Source organism: Tenrec ecaudatus, chromosome 4 (assembly GCF_050624435.1).
Source record: "Tenrec ecaudatus isolate mTenEca1 chromosome 4, mTenEca1.hap1, whole genome shotgun sequence".
Lineage (NCBI taxonomy): Eukaryota > Metazoa > Chordata > Mammalia > Afrosoricida > Tenrecidae > Tenrec > Tenrec ecaudatus.
This window is the reverse complement of record NC_134533.1, coordinates 19,074,938-19,091,901: the sequence shown is the minus strand read 5'-3', so window position 1 is coordinate 19,091,901 and position 16,964 is coordinate 19,074,938. Positions and strand designations below refer to the sequence as shown.

At 39.3% G+C, this 16,964-nt stretch overlaps 2 protein-coding genes across 2 annotated transcripts; both read left to right on the top strand.

Annotated features, from left to right (window-relative positions):
- Positions 1-157: 157 nt before the first annotated feature.
- LOC142445702 (olfactory receptor 5T9-like) lies at positions 158-1,201 on the top strand. The gene has a single exon (XM_075547637.1). It carries the CDS (start codon positions 251-253, stop codon positions 1,199-1,201), a length of 951 nt encoding a protein of 316 aa, XP_075403752.1. The 5' UTR covers positions 158-250.
- A 13,953-nt stretch (positions 1,202-15,154) lies between these two features.
- LOC142446415 (olfactory receptor 8J2-like) lies at positions 15,155-16,027 on the top strand. The gene has a single exon (XM_075548167.1). It carries the CDS (start codon positions 15,155-15,157, stop codon positions 16,025-16,027), a length of 873 nt encoding a protein of 290 aa, XP_075404282.1.
- Positions 16,028-16,964: the final 937 nt, after the last annotated feature.

Here is a 16,964-nt window from a genome sequence, read left to right as displayed (position 1 = left end):
ATTCTAAAAATTGAGCATATGTCTTTACCTTTGATTTGTTCTGCAGGAAAGGATATTGAATTACCCAATGTCTGGTCCTTGCCTATACATTAATCTTTGGAAATCATGTGTTTCTCCATGAACCAACATGAGAAGCCACTAAGAAGACAAGGTAAACATGCCTTAGAGTTCCATTATTATTCATTCCTGTCATGGAAATACATGCTGTGATTTCATTAATATTTTCAAGTCTGTTTCATGAACAATCAATATGAAAAATTTCACAGAAATCGCCATGTTTATATTGACGGGCTTCACAAACAATTTTGAACTGCAGGTAATCTTATTTTTTGTATTTCTAGCAATATATCTTTTTACTCTAATTGGGAATTTAGGATTGGTTGTATTGGTCATTGGGGACTCCCAGCTCCACAATCCCATGTACTATTTCCTGAGTATATTATCTTTCTTGGATGCCTGCTTTTCCTCCATAATTACCCCAAACATGTTAGTAGATTTTATGTCAGACAGTAAAGCCATTTCCTTCCTTGGATGTGCAACACAGATGTTTCTCGCTGTCACTTGTGGGACCACAGAGTGCTTTCTCTTGGCAGCAATGGCTTATGATCGCTACGTAGCCATCTACAACCCACTTCTGTATGCCGTTCACATGTCACCCAGAGTCTATGTGCCACTCATCACGGCTTCGTTTGTTGGTGGCGTTCTGCATGGCACTTTGCACACAGTTGCAACTTTCAGCCTCTCCTTCTGTGCATCCAATGAAATTAGACATGTCTTTTGTGATATCCCCCCAGTTCTCGCCATCTCCTGTTCTGACACGCACGTCAACCAACTTCTCCTCTTCTACTTTGTGGGTTCTATTGAGATAGTCACCATCTTGATTGTCCTGGTTTCCTATGGCTTCATTTTGTTGGCCATTCTGAGGATTCGCTCTGCTGAGGGAAGACGAAAAGTGTTTTCCACTTGTGGCTCTCACCTCACTGGAGTGTCCATTTATCATGGGACAATCCTCTTCATGTATGTGCGACCAAGTTCCAGCTACGCTTTGGAACATGACATGATAGTGTCGATATTTTATACTGTTTTCATAACCATGCTCAATCCCATCATCTATAGCTTGAGGAACAAAGATGTAAAAGAAGCAATGAAAAAAGTGTTTTCAAAAAACTGGTTTCTCAATAAAGTATATTTTCAGGACTAAAAATTATGGTACTAAAGAAATATTTCAGTATTACAATATAGAAATATATATTTAATACACAGATGTGTGTATAACATCATTTAAATTTGCATATTTTTGTTTTCTTTCTTTTAACCTGCCCAAGGGTACTTCAAATATGTGTAGAAAATATTTTTTTTGTATTTTATTTCCATTTTCCATCGAAATTTTGAAGCCTCCCTCTGTACTGGGAAATTGAAACTATAGTAAACATATTGATCAAGTATAGTTTGATTTAAATAATTAGAAACTTAAGAATTATAATGTATAAAAACTTATAATATAAATAACTCATCACCGCCATCAAGTCATTTTTTTACTTACAGCAACAAGGGCTCTTGTGGCAGTAACATTTATGGAAGCGGATTATAACTTCTTTCTCCTGCAGAACAGGAGAAAGACACAGCACTGAAAAATTATCTGTAAGGGTTACCTAAGATGAAGACAGCCCTGGGTAGATAATGTTAAAAGGTTGATGGCGTTAACCCACTCGGACATATCAAAGAAAACCTTCCAGATAAAGGGTTATAGTCTTGGAGTGGGAGCCAGATGGTGACCAAGTAGCACGCACGGGAGGGACTCCACAGAAACCAGTGCAGTGGGGCTATGGAGAGGTAGAGACTACACTTTCAGACTTCGGGGTCCTCAGCATAAAGGTAAGTAGTCACTAATTTATTAAAAGATCAGTCATTCCTGCAGGTGTCCTCTTCCAACCATGCCCTTTGTCATCAGCCCTTGGCATAAGCAAGTGAAGTGCAGATCCCTAACTCTCCTGACTGGTTTTCCAAGGCTAGGAGCTAGCTTGGGTGACTGTCCAGCTGAGCTGCAGGGACATCGCTCTACGTGACCACTCTGGGGTGGGTCTAAGCACAAATAGGCTTGGTTCTCAGCTTAAGTCCATGGAGCTTTGGTCTGAAACCCTTGCACTACCACCTTCCTAATAGCACAACCTACTCAGCTGTGTGGAGACACACTAGGACAACCTAGAGCAGGCATAAATAGTGAGTAAAGTAATTTACCACACATGCCAGGAAGCTCCAGTCCCACTTGTATATGGAAGAATGAATAAAGAAATGAAGGTACATACAACGAAATACTATGCCTCTCTAAAACACAGTAATAAAAGCATGAAGAAACAAAGAGCCTGAAAACTATTATGCTGAGTGAATTTAGTCAATCACAAAAACAAATATTATATATATATTCCTCTAATATAAGGAGAAATATCAATTAACCAAACCTTAATAACCAATTCCCAAACAAAAGAACAGAACTTCTGTCTTCCTGAGATGAATCATACATCATCCCCTTATGTGCATTTCATAGAAACCCACCTCAAAGGAAGAGACCTCACATTGGCAGGAGTCACTCCTACATCGGGGGTGATCAATACGTCTATCACAATCTACTAGTCGATAGCAAATGTAGTGTGGGGAGATTGCATGGCATTAAAAAAATAGATGTAAGCCTATCATCACTCCTGTCAGTTAACTGATATACAACGCAGCCAATCAGATGCAATTTTAGGTTTCAAACACATGCAAAAACAACTGCGCTAAGTGCAGCAAAACTGACAAGCTAAGTTATTCCCAACTTTTAGACCTTGGTTTTTTTTCTCTTAAACATAAAAAAGGATATTAAAATTAGTGGAGGAGCTGGACCAAGGAAGAAGACAAAAATGTACCACTTTCATGCGGAATGGGACATTTTGAGAATACAAGCCAACATTCAGCTGAAATCCAGAGCGCATGAGCAGTTCTGGAACTTACAGAGGGATAGTACCCAAACATGAAAAAATGTGCTACCTCCTTGACTGCATTATTTGTCTCTACTTATTTATGTGAGTCAACCTTTTCCCACTTAAAGATCATTAAGTCCAAGTACCATTCCACCATGACTGATGACAATTTGGAAATGTACTTGCTGCTGGCTGTCAGCAGATACTGTACGGACTATGCATGCCTGGCTCATTCCATTCAGTGCAAGTCATCAGAGTAAACTCGGGTAATGACAAAAATGTACATAATTAATTGTGTTGTGTTTTTCAATATGAACTCATGTGGTTATGCAAGGTACATAAGTATACATTGTACAAATAAAGAATTCTCAATGCATTTATGGATAAATGCAATAAATAAATAAAAACAAATGTGCTTTGCATTTTTGTAATTAGTAGATCATTTTGACTTGATCACTATATAAGCAGCTCGCATGCTGGAAAAGTGTGAGCACCCCTTTTCTAGATCACCCACTTTATGCTATACAACAATGAGACAACATTGTGACAAATGAACAGACCCTCCACACGATGAGAGGAGAGCCTTAATGGAAAACCAAGTTAAGACCAAAGGAGGGGCGCATCTACATTTCAAAGCAGGCACGGATATTTTGTTGGTGAGTATGGTGGCTAAATGGGGTGGAGCAACCTCACATCTGGAAGGGATAAACAATAAATGTAGGGAACCCAATGGGAGTGTAAACCTTGTTCTATGTTCCTGGGTACACACTTCAAATATGTTTCTACCCAATCTTTAGTGAACCACATCATGAGCTAAGTACTATGATGACCTTAGAGGGACCATGTCATCCACCAAGGGCCACACCAGAAGGACTCACATAGGAGCTCAACTCAATGAACGGACCCTACCTCAAAATCACCTGTACCCTTGGATTTAGGACTGAAATACTCCTTTTGAAGAAGAAGCAACGAATGGCCACCCCAAAACTGTGGAATGGTGGTTATTGATTCTTTGGTGGGACCCCTGACTTAATATGTGCCCAATTAAAAGGGATGCAGAACCAACATATATTTAGTACTGCAATGCTCCCCTTGCATTAATATAACAGATTTTAATCTGGTAGACAAGGATCTGCCCTTGTAAGAAGTAGTACAAGAAAATTTCCCCTAACACTAACCTCCATGCTCAATGTAAACAGAGCTCAATAATTAAGAAAGCAATCTGTACAAAGCAACAACGCATGGATTACTGTTCACAGTTGGACTATACTCACCTAAACTCTTCATATCAACCGTACTTAATTTCTATGCCATTGTATAAATTATAGATGTTATCAATGCAATCTCTTTATACCACAGGGGGGATGATTGACAATGTTTTTCTTTTGTTTTTGCTGTTGTTGAACCAGAGTCATTCATAACCCTGATCTCCAACAATTATTATAGAGTCAGTAGAACAACCCCTCCAATAGCAAGAGAAAAGAAATAATAAAAATCAGGGTGGAATTAAACCAGTGGGAAGAAAAGAGAACAATGCAAAAGATAAATGTAGCTAGAAGCTGGTTCTATGAAAGAATTAACATAATTGACAGTCCTCTGGCAAAGCTTACCAAGGCTCGAAAGGAGCAATCATGAATAGCCAGGATGGGGGTTGAAACAAGGGCAATAACAACAGACCCCAATGAGATTAAAAGGATAATCACAAAGTACTATGAAGGTCTGTATTCTAGTGAATTCAGAAATATAGAGGAGATGGATAAATATTTAGAAAAACAACTCTCCTTAGATTATCGAGATCAAGAAACTCAACAAACTCATAGCGAAAGAAGAAATAGAGGATCATCAGGAAACTACCACCAAAAAAAGCCCCAGGGCCAGATGGCTTCAGAGCAAAATTCTACCAAGCATTCAGGGAAGAGTTGACACAGATCCTTCACAAAGTATTCCATAGCATAGAAAAGGATGGCAAACTCCCAAACTCATTTTATGAAGCCAGCATTACTTTGATACCCAAACAGGGAAAAGACCCCACAGGTATAGGTAAATAAAACATATCATCCACCACGACCAGGTAGGATTCATCCCAGGGATGCAAGGATGGTTTAACATCTGAAAATCAATCAACATTATACACCAAATCGAGAAGAAAAAGGATAAAAACCATATGATAATATCCGTAGATGCAGAAAAAACATTTGACAACTCCCACAAGCATTCCTAATCAAGACACTCATGAAGATAGGATTGGAAGGTAAGTTCCTCAAGCTGATACAAGCTATCTGTGAAAGGTCAAAGACCAACATCATAGTAAATGGAGAAGAGACCAAAAAAAAAATCCCACTGCAAAAAAGAGTACAAGACAAGAATGCCCCCTGTCCCCACTTCTATTCAATATCATTTCAGACGTTCTGGCTAACAACATAAGACAGCAGAAGGACATCACAGGGATTCAAATGGGAGAGGAGGAGGTGAAATTATCATTATTTGCAGACGACATGAGCCTGCACATTGAAAACCCCAAAAGCTCCTCAGCTGGAGTACTTACAGTGATAGAGAAATATGGAAGAGGGGCAGGATACAAGATCAATAAACAGAAGTCAGTAGGTTTTCTATACACATCGGATAGGACCATGGAACAGGGATTAAGAAGGAAGTAGCCTTCACAGTAGCTAAGAACAAACTGAAATACCTAGGAATATATTTAACAAAAATTACTAAAGACCTATACAAGGAAAGACCCTACTACAGGAAACCATAAATGACCTCCACAAATGGAAGAAAATCCCCTGCTCGTGGATTGGAAGGCTTAACATGGTAAAGATGACAATCCTATCTAAAGCACTTTACAAGTTCAATGCTATACCAATTCAGATACCATCAACCTTCTTCAAAGAATTGGAAAAACTGACCACCAATTTCATATGGAGAGGGGAAAAAAACAGAATTAGGAGAGAACTCCTCAATAAGAATGGCACAGTTGGAGAACTCCCCTTAACTGATTTTAATACCTATTGCACAGCTACAGTGGTCAAAGCAGTGTGATACTGGCACAACGACAGACACTCAGAGAATTAGAAAAGAATAGAAAGCCCAAGAATAAAACCATCAGCATATAGTCAACTGATCTTTGACAAGGATCCCAAACCATCAAGTGGGAAGCAGATGCTCTTTTTAACAAGTGGTGCAGGAAACAATGGATAGCCACATGTAGAAAGATGAAACAAGATGTTTACCCCAACCCATTCAAAAGAATAAACTCAAGGTGGATCACAGACCTAGAAGTTAAACCCCAAACCATCAGGACCAACAAGGAGGGGATTGAGACTCAGCTCAGAGTACTGGCCCAGGGAACTCATAGGCTCACTGCAATAAGGAAGGGTACACACACAGGTGAACTGGAAATCTACAAATGGAATTTAATAAGAATAAAGCACCAATGCACTTCAAAAGACTTCACCAGAAGGATAACAAGACAACCCACAGACTGGGAAAGGACTTTTAGTAATGACACATCGAACAAAGGGCTCATTACTAAAATCTACAACACCATCATGATCTGCAATAAGAGGAAAACATTTAACACCCTAAGGAAGAGGGCAAAAAACTGAAAAGAACTTTCACTAGGGAGGAGACCCATATGGCCAATAAGCATATGAGGAAGTGTTCCAGGTCATTAGCCATAAGAGAAATGCAAATCAAAACAACCGTGAGCTGCCACCTAACACCCCTGAGGCTAGCCCAAGTCAGCAAATCAGAGAGCAACAAGTGTGGAGGGGCTGTGGTGAAGTAGGAACCCTCATCCACTGCTGGTTGTCGTGTGGAAAGCAATCTGGAGATACTTAAAGAAAATGGAAACTGATCGACCTTGTGATCCAGTCATCCCTCTACTGGGTATATACCCGGTGGAAGCAACAAATAAAACATGACCAATCATCTGCGCTCCAATGTTTATTGCGGCACAATTCACAATCACAAAGACTTGGAAACAGCCTAAGTTTCCATCGATAGATGAGTGGATTAGCAAACTCTGACACATACACACAATGGAGTATTATGCAGCACTGAAAAGCACAGACAATCACATGAAACACGTTTTGTGGGAAGAGCTGGAAGGAATCATGTTAAGCGATGTAAGTCAAGCTCGAAAGGACAAGTATAACATGAGTCCGCTGAGGCAAGTGCAATCAGCATGCCAGGAATAGAAAAATAAATACCTATTTTGCAATAAACGGGTGGAAGCAGAGATAGTTGGAGGGAGGAGAGCCACACCTAGGGAGGTACATGAGAGCCCAACATAAAGAAGGGGAAGGGGGCAGGTGGAGGGAGAAGGGTGGGAAGAAACTGAGTGGATGGCACCGGGGGGGAACAGGGCACTAAACCACCCAGGGGGAGAGTATTGGTTGTGCCTCCACAGAACTGGAACGTGCATACAGACCTCACCATGACAAGCCAAACCAGGAGGACAACGCAACATGTGGAGGAATACACAAAGAGACGTGATCATAAGCTGGCCCGAACCAGAATTATCCCGATCCCCACCAAGAAAGGGAATACCAAAGAAAATGAAAATAGATCATCTGGTGTGGGAAAGGAACTGACCTACCACACCACACCCAGAAGGAAGCTGAAGCAAAGGAAGAAGGAAGAACGGAGCGGAGAACACCAGGGCCCACCAAGCTCAGAGGACAATAGTCCACCTCGGAGGGTCCAATGTACAGAGAGGACCATATAGCCGGCCCCACGGTGAGATGCGACATACTGCTCTGACCCATGGCCCTGCACAGAACAGCACCGGAGACACAGTGTGGGATATGCAACTGAGCTGACCCCACCACACTGAGGCAAAACACTGGGATGTGCAATGGAGCAGTGGGGGAAGCAGAGCAAGGAGGTCCCAAGTGAGTATGAAGGATGGACTTTGGGGCCAGGATGTGGCACCCCATCAGTCGTCTGGAAAACACTCCTAAAGGTCAGCAAACAGACCTCGAACTACTAAAAGGTTTGGGTTTTGGCTTTTTTTGGTATGTTTTTTTGCTTTTTTTCTCTTTTTTAAAATTTTGTGTCAGTGGCTTTTTTGTTTGTTAGTGTGTCGGTGTTGCTGCTGTCAATGTCATGTTCTTATGTGTCACTTTGGTGCTGTCAAAGCCATCTGCATTTTTATGCACACATTACTATATCTGCAGGTCCACCTAGATAAGATCGGCTGGACAAGCAATGTGAGAAATAAAAACGGGACCAATGGTCCTGGAGGGAAATGAGAGCGTGAGAGATGGGGGAAGGGCGGAGGTGTTGGCCAACCCAGGGACAAGAGACCAACGAGTGGTTCAAAACCAGTGGAGGGAGGGGATGGGAGGACTGGTAGGGAGTGACCAAGGGCAAGGTAACTGAGAGGAATTACTGAAACCAGAATGAAGGCTAAACAGGGTAGTGGGACAGGAGGAAAGCATAAGGAAATAGAGGTAAGGAGTAGGAGGCAAAGGAGATACATAGAAGCCTAAATACAGACATGTACATATGTAAATATACTTATGATTATGGGAGACATATGTGCATATATTTATAGGTTTAGTAGTAGGATAGCAGGTGGACATTGGGCCTCCTCGTGTGCATTCCCTTGATACAAGAGCACCTTCTTCAGCTGAACGGTCATTTCATGATACCCACCTTCCTGACATGATCGCTGAAGACAGAGATGTGAATGAGGAAACGTGTTGAAGAAAGCCGACGGTGCCGGCTATCAAAAGATATAGCTTATGGGGTCTTAAAGACTTGAAGGCAAACAAGTGGCCGGCCATCTGGCTTGGAAGCAACAAAGCCCACAGAGAAAAAGCACACCACCAGCCTGTGTGAACACGAGGTGTTGAAGGGATCAGGTAGCAGACACGAAAGGACAAAAACCATCATTGTGTGATCATCTTCCCCACATAAATGCTGAAGATGAACGTGTGCATAAGTAAGTGTGGTGAAGAAGGCTGATGGTGCCTGGCTATCGAGAGATATAGCATCTGAGTCTCAAAGGCTTGAAAGTAAACAAGCAGCCATCTAGCCCAGAAGCAACAAAGCCCACATGGAAGCAGCACACCAACATGTGTGATCATGAAGGGTCAAGGGAACCATGTTTCAAGCACCAAAGGTGGAGAGACAATATCATATCATAGTGAATGAGGGGAGCGTGTGATGGGAACCCAATGCCCATCTGTAGACAACCTGACATCCCTTGCAGAGGGGTAGTGGAGAGGAGATGAGTCACTCAGGGTTCAGTGTAGCAATAATGAGACTCAGAACCTTCCTCTAGTTCTTAAATTCTTCCTCCCCGCAACTATCATGATTCCAATTCTACCTTGCAAACCTGGTTAGACCAGAGGATGCACAGCAGTACAGATGGGAATTGGAAACACAGGGAATCCAGGACAGATGAACCATTCAGGACCAGCAGTGAGAGTGGCAATACCGGGAGGGCAGGGGGTGTAGAAAGGGGGAACGGATCACAAGGATCTACATATAACTTCCTCTCTGGGGGACGGGCAACAGAAAAGTAGGTGAAGGGAGACACTGGTCAGTGTAAGAAAAGATAAAAAATAACCCAAGCGGAAAGTGTATTTTGAGAATGATGAGGGCAACGAATCTATAAGTGTGGTTTACACAATTGATTTATGTGCGGATTGTGTTAAGAGTTGTATGAGCCCCCAATAAAATGATTAAAAATAAATAAAAAGAGAATTACAGAAAAAATAAAATCTTCTCAAAGATCACAACAATCGAACACTATATGGCGAACTGTTCAACTAAGATCCGTTTGTGATTATCTTATTTTTACTATAGCATTGGAAATAAAATCCTGATGCTTGATTTCAGATTTTAGGATACATATTTCACTCATTCGTTCACTCCGTCAGTCACTGAGTTAGTCAACATCTATCTTTTGGGCATCTCTTCTTTCCTTGGCATTGTCTTTGAAACTGATAATAAAGAGGAAAATATACATACATATCCCCTTCTCTTATAAAGCTAGAAAGTGTCAGAGAGAAAGAGAGAGAGAATTGTTATAGATATTGAAGTATAATGTTTCATATATTTTGGAAACAGATTTCAATTGATTTAATACATATATGTATTCCACTCAAATTAATAACAAAAATAGAAATTACAGTAGATGTGATTTCTACAGTGACTATTTTAATAATAGTGACTGTCTCTTTATAATTGTCACATTCAAAATTTGGTGTATGTAATCTGATTCAGCAGTGAATGCACAAGGGTTTGTTCTTAAAACCAGAGGGGAATCTTTGGGCTGAATTCTATCCTTAATATTCACATTTATAGCACCCTTTGGGGTTTCTTTGGGGAGAATTTTCCAGAGAATATAAGCCTACATTTGGAAAATAAAAAAGTTGGAATCATTATGTGTACTTGTTATTCAGTGTAATGATGACTTGAATATCTCCCTTTGGATAGCTCTAGGCAATTCCCTAGAATATCAGCATATTTCCATTCTTTGGGAGAAATGTTTAGTGGAGCCTTTCCTAATGAGCATTCCATTTGTCTTTCTTTCCCCAGAGATTCCAACATGTATCTGGGAATTCTAGTCTACTGTTCATATGAACTTGAAGGTCTTCAGAGACCTCAGTCGCTTGTAAAACACTCCAGGAAAAGCAGGAGTGGTGCTCAGCAGAACTCTTGGCACAGGTAGGTTACACTGAGCTTTTTACCTATCACTAGGTTTAGATGTGGTGACTAAGTGTCTTGAAACTTATTTCAATTCAAATCAGATTCCGAAGTGCAGTGACTCCTTCTCAGTCCTTTTTTGCCAGTGAAGGCAATCCCTGCCCACAAAGTGCTCAATGGAAATGACAGGCACGGAACAACAAGTAACAGTTCCCTAGTCCTGCTGATAAATTAGGCTGCGCATTGAAAGGAAACTGTAAGCAAACAAACCAAAAAAAAAGAGACAAATCAAAGTGATCCATTTGATTATCTAAAGAAATGGCAATGTAGCTAATGCCTTTTTGCATATGGAAAAAATGGATAATTTTAGGATATCCATTTTACCGAATAGTCTTCCACCAGGTAGAGTGAGGGTACAAAGATCAAGAGTCACGAGCTGTGACTGGGTCCTGAATAATCTGGAGCACAAAACATGAGCTGCAAAGTCTGTTGCACCACTGAGATAAGAAAATGAGAATTTCAAATGGTCTTTAGGTAGATGTCCATGTTTGGGAATTTTTTGAGCATTTTGGGGAAATTTTAGTTTATTTAACCCTACTGGCAATATGTTCTCATATTTGCAGCATTAGGATTTTGATATAAAAAGAATGATAGTAATTATGTGCCATAATTTATTCCAGTGCAGATGCAAGACCAGGACATGCAATGATGTGGGGGAGCCTGAAGCATATAGTTGATTCTTAGTCATAGTCTAAAGCAGTGAATGTGATCATATTTCATCAAACAGGGATGCATGCATGCATATGTATGTGTGTGCGGTGGATATCCGTGTCTAAGTATATGTATCTTGCACAGAGAGCAACTGGGAACTGTTTTTAAAATAGTAATGAAAGATTGCTATTGAGGCATGGAGTTCACATACATGCTAAAGGATCAAAGAGATAAGAGTTCTATGAGTATAAAAAGGAAGGAGGAGACATTCTTTATATATCGAAAGTTTGTACTCTCCAGAGAAATACAAAATAATCAATATCCATCTATTTGGTATATATTATCTGGGTATGAAGAGAAACCTTTTTGCCCTAGAATATGCAGAACAGGTGAGAGTGTTAGGGGGCACATTATTGCAGCTAAGAGCAGTGGTGTCACAGTGGTTAAAGGTTCAGCTGCTAACTGAAATTTCAGTAACTTGAACTCTGGCAGAGAAAGTTCTGCTTCCATAACTAGTACAGCCTCAGCAAGCTACAGAGCAGTTGCTCTCTGCTCTGTAGAGTTACTCTAGGTCAGAATTGACTTGACAGCAATGGCTTTGCTTTGGTCTTTCATCTATACTAGAAAAGAAATATATTTTGTGTCTCTGAAATATGAGATTCAATGTTTCCAAGAAAGATCTACAAAATGACTTAGAGTCAACAAAATTCAGATGGTGTTCCTTCCTGATTTTGCATCATCTAGAAAAGAGGGCTTTCCTGCTGCTCACAGTTGGGCTCTGTTGCTGCAGACACAGAACTCTTCCTGAAGAGTAATTTCCTCCCACAACACACCTCCATTTAAGTTAAATGGAATTAGACTCTGTCGATCAGCTCAGAAGCTGTTTGAGACGAGCTGGAAATACCATTTTTATTATGACACCTTTGAAAGTAAGCAAGGATCATTAAAAGAAGGGAGACATTGGTCAGTGTAAGACATGGAAAAATAATAATAATTTATAAATTATCAAGGATTTGTGAGGGAGCGTGAATGGGGGAGGGAGGGAGAAAAATGAGGAGCTGATACCAAGGGCTCAAGTAGAAAGAAAATGTTTTGAAAATGACGATGGCAACAAATGTACAGATGTGCTTGACACCATGGATGGATGGATATATTGTAAAAAGAGCTGTCTGAGCCCCCAGTAAAATGATTTTCCAAAAAAAGAATTAGCATTAGGTATATTGTTCCCAAAATTTGCTTACTGACAAATTATTATGTGAATATATCTATAAAAAGTGTCTATTTCAAAAATTAAAGTTATTGATAGACAAAATAATATTTTAAGGGATGAATGCTAAATCAGATAAACATCAGTTTAAAAAAGAGAGAGATACAATTGGGGCTATTTTACAGAAACGGTATTTTCTGACATGTACTCATACATAAAATAATAATTCTAACCCTCTCGCCATCAGTTATACACCAGTAGAGCATGGGAATAAAATCAAATTAGAATAGTAAATGTATGTAAGCAAACTCCCTACACACAATGAGTTATACAATGTAGAGTAGACCATCAATAATTGAAACTTTGATATTCTAGCTCTTGGGAAGGTTATGTTTATGAAATATATTTTAGAGCCATGAATTGAGGAGCATTATGCATAGCAAGCAAATAGGAACTCTTTTGATCAGAGTGAGTGGGGCCATGAGGGTTTCTAGGGTAAGCTTAACTTATTTATAAAACTGTCATTCCTTTTGGTTTCATGGTAGGAGACAATAGTCATGGAAGAGTTGGCACAACACAATTGGATTAGTCAATCAGAAATATATTTAGTTTAAGAAAAAGTACCTTTCCATGGAAAACAAAGAAACAAGAACACATTTGGGAGATTCATGTTTGTGAACGAACATATTTTGTTTTATGAAACATAAAATTAAATATATAATGGTAAAGTGTTTTGCGTAGACCCTAATAGGAAAAAATCCTCAAACCAAGGTATTGCTGTTTAATTGAATTCTGACTCATAGTGAACCTGTAGGACAGAGTAGAATTGCTGCATAGATTTTCCCTCATTATGGAAACCAACTGCCACATCTTCCTCCAGTGGAAGAATTCGTGGTTTCGAACAGTGAAGCTTTTAATCAGCTGTGGCACACTTACCCACTACACGATGAGTGCCACTCATTTTATATCTAGAAAACTATGCTTCAATTGCTATTTGTCTTTTAACTGCAAGACTCTTCAATTGGACTGAAGCCAGTGCTGAAATAAAATGTTAAAAAAGACTAGCAACAAATAAAGGAATCATCCAGACACATAAAACATACAAAATCTTCAAAAGCAAACTAATAATAAAATTTGACAATAAAATATTAATCATACCAACCAATGCCTACAGACAACATCTCTTTTGAAATCATGACACACCAGGCTTTGTTCTCATTAACCTGTATGTGTGCAGGATGCCATCTAATCTGCAAATGCAAAAATATCACTCTTTGATCAAAAGCACAGCGCTAGTACTTGGTGAAATCAAACAGTATTAACAGTAACAGAGTAACACCCTCCCCCCAAAAAAAGAATTAAAAACAATTAAAATTATACATTTAGCATAAGGCTTTTTTCCATTTTACATCCTATGTAGATTCTGAGTAACTAAACTTCATTGAACCTCATTCACTTTACTCCTTAGATATGGAACTCTTTACATCTCCTAAAATTCTAATGCAGAATAGTGTGATAGCCATCGCAAAGAATTCAGCTGAGTTCTAGGAACATAATGGGACTCTATGGGCAGCACAAAAGAATACGTCCTCCTCTATTGGCTGAAAGGCGAGCTGCTCAAAACTAGTCAAAGAAGAGAACTAGCAATCTAATTCTGATTTGAAGGCCGTTGGAGCACCGAGTGTAGGAATCTACCAGACAGCAATTGACAAATGAAGGCGCACATAATGGGCCTGGAGTGCATAGTAGCATTCCAGCCTACTCATTTCTCTATAAGAGTACAATGATAGCACCTTAATCAATCAAAATTATAATAATGAAAAAATGAACCACAGAACCAAATTCCATACAGGTTAGGTAAAAGAAGAATACAGTATCAAATGGAAGCATGTAGGCTAAAATGAATCATAGAAAACAATCTGTGAACAAGTCACAGTGATTGATCTGGGGTGCTTGGTAGAAGAATAAAAGGTGGTTAAGAAAGAATGTAGTCCTCCTGCAACTACAATGGACATAGTATTGAGATGTAGCCCTATCAGTGGATATCTGAAATAGAAGAATGCGGTAAAATCTGTTAAAGGGAAAACAGGGTTCCAGAAGTGCTTTCCATGATTTATTGAAATACGTAAAGTATCCAGGGATGATTCCATAGGGTGAAATGGAGGGGAAGCAGGTGACTGTTAATTAAGAAGATGGATGGAGTTCATTCCAACTCATCAACAGTAACTCCTTTAAAAGTTATTGTTATTACTGGAAACAGTGGAGAAGATAAAATATATATCTTATTCAATATCATCAGAAAAGTATGCCTACATATGCACTATTATATATATTTAAAACTCAATATGGAAGCTATAGAAAACATTGAATAAATACACAGTTTTAGCAAACAATTCTAAGCGCAAAATTCAATAGATCTCTGGTTAAATTGTGTTTCTATAACGTACAATAAAAAAGATGACAATTAAAAACAAGACCTTAATGTTCTGTTTGTAGAAAAACTAAATTGATTATAAATGAAACTTTAAATAAGAGTAACTCTTGGACAACAAAATTCATGTTACTATTAATCTTTTTCTATTTTCCCTGTTTAAAGACAAAAATAACACAAGGAATGGTTCCAGGCAATCTTACCAGGGTGACTGAGTTCATTCTCATGGGACTCTCCGATCATCCAGAGCTCCAGATCCCCCTGTTCTTTGTCTTTCTAGTGATCTATGGGCTGACGGTAGCAGGGAACCTGGGCATCATCACCCTCACCTCTGTAGATTCTCGGCTTCAAACCCCCATGTACTTTTTCCTTCGACACTTGGCTATCATCAATCTCGGCAATTCCACGGTCATTGCTCCAAAAATGCTGGTCAATTTCTGGCTTAAGAAGAAAGCCATCTCCTACTACTGCTGTGCAGCTCAACTGGGTGGATTCTTAGTCTTCATTGTGGCTGAGATTTTCATGCTGGTTGCAATGGCCTATGACCGCTACATGGCCATATGTAAACCCCTGCTCTACATGGTGGTGGTGTCTCGACAGATCTGCCTTCTGTTACTGTCCCTCACATACCTCTACAGTTTGACTACAGCACTGACGGTCTCTTCTTGTGTGTTCTCTGTGTCTTACTGCTCTTCCAATGTAATCAATCATTTCTACTGCGATAATGTCCCTTTGATGGCATTGTCTTGTTCAGATACCTACATTCCAGAAACGGTAGTGTTTATTTTGTCAGGGATCAATTTGTTTTCCTCTCAGATCATTGTTCTAGTATCCTACTTCAACATTGTCCTGGCCATTTTGAGGATACAGTCCTCAGAGGGGAGACAAAAATCTTTTTCCACCTGTGCTTCTCATATGATGGCAGTCACTGTGTTCTACGGAACTCTGCTTTTCATGTATTTGCAACCAAGGAACAACCGGTCATTAGATACTGATAAAATGGCTTCAGTATTTTATACCCTAGTAATACCAATGCTGAATTCCCCTCATTTATAGCCTCAGGAACAAGGATGTGAAGGATGCACTGACGAGGTTCCCGAGAAACCCATGTCAATTGCTCAAACTAATGTAAATATTGATCTATAAGAATCTTATTTTCAATGTCTTTATGTGTGCTCCTGACAAGTCTGCTGCCAAGTAAGGAGGCAGTGAATGGTTAAAAAAATAATCTATTAATTTCAATGGGAACAATCCTATTGCATTTCATTCCAAATCAAAATTCCTAATCTTACCAGATTAAAAAATGTGATTCAAATTGACAATTTTATGTCAAATTGAAGCTATATGAAAGTGGATGAGTGTCACTGGATTTGTTTCTCTAGCCAACCCTGGATAACACACATTATATAATGAAAGCACGTTTATATATGAAATAAGCAACAATTTGAAAATAGCGACATATTACAAATATAAACAAAGCTATTAAAAGGTTTGATTTTTCCAGTCTTTAAATAAATTATCTCAGTGGTAGAAAGAATTGATGCTAACACACAACTTCATAGATCAAAACTACACAGTGGTACCATGTAAATAAAAGTCCTGCAGAAGTTCTACTCTGTAGCACATGAGATCTTTCTGAATTGTGATTGATTTGATGGCAACTAAAATTAAAGACAGCATCTCTAAACAAGGATTAAAAAGTCTAATGATAGGGGTGGAGATAAATGAAAATTGCTGTTGTTTTTTTTAAAGCATTTTATTAGAGGCTCATAAAACTCCTATCCCAATCCATACATACATCAATTGTGTAAAGCACATCTGTACATTCGTTGCCCTCATCATTCTCAAACATTTGCTCTCCACCCAAACCTCTGACATGAGGTCCTCTCCCCACCCTCCCAAACCCCCTCCCTCATGAACCCTTGATAATTTATAATTATTTTGTCATATCTTGCTCTGTCCCATGTCTCCCTTCCCCCACTTTTCTGTTGTA

What these genes read in the sequence shown, in the direction of transcription:
- LOC142445702 (XM_075547637.1), top strand. Translation starts at nt 251, where the DNA reads ATGAAAAATTTCACAGAAATCGCCATGTTTATATTGACGGGCTTCACA.
- LOC142446415 (XM_075548167.1), top strand. Translation starts at nt 15,155, where the DNA reads ATGGTTCCAGGCAATCTTACCAGGGTGACTGAGTTCATTCTCATGGGA.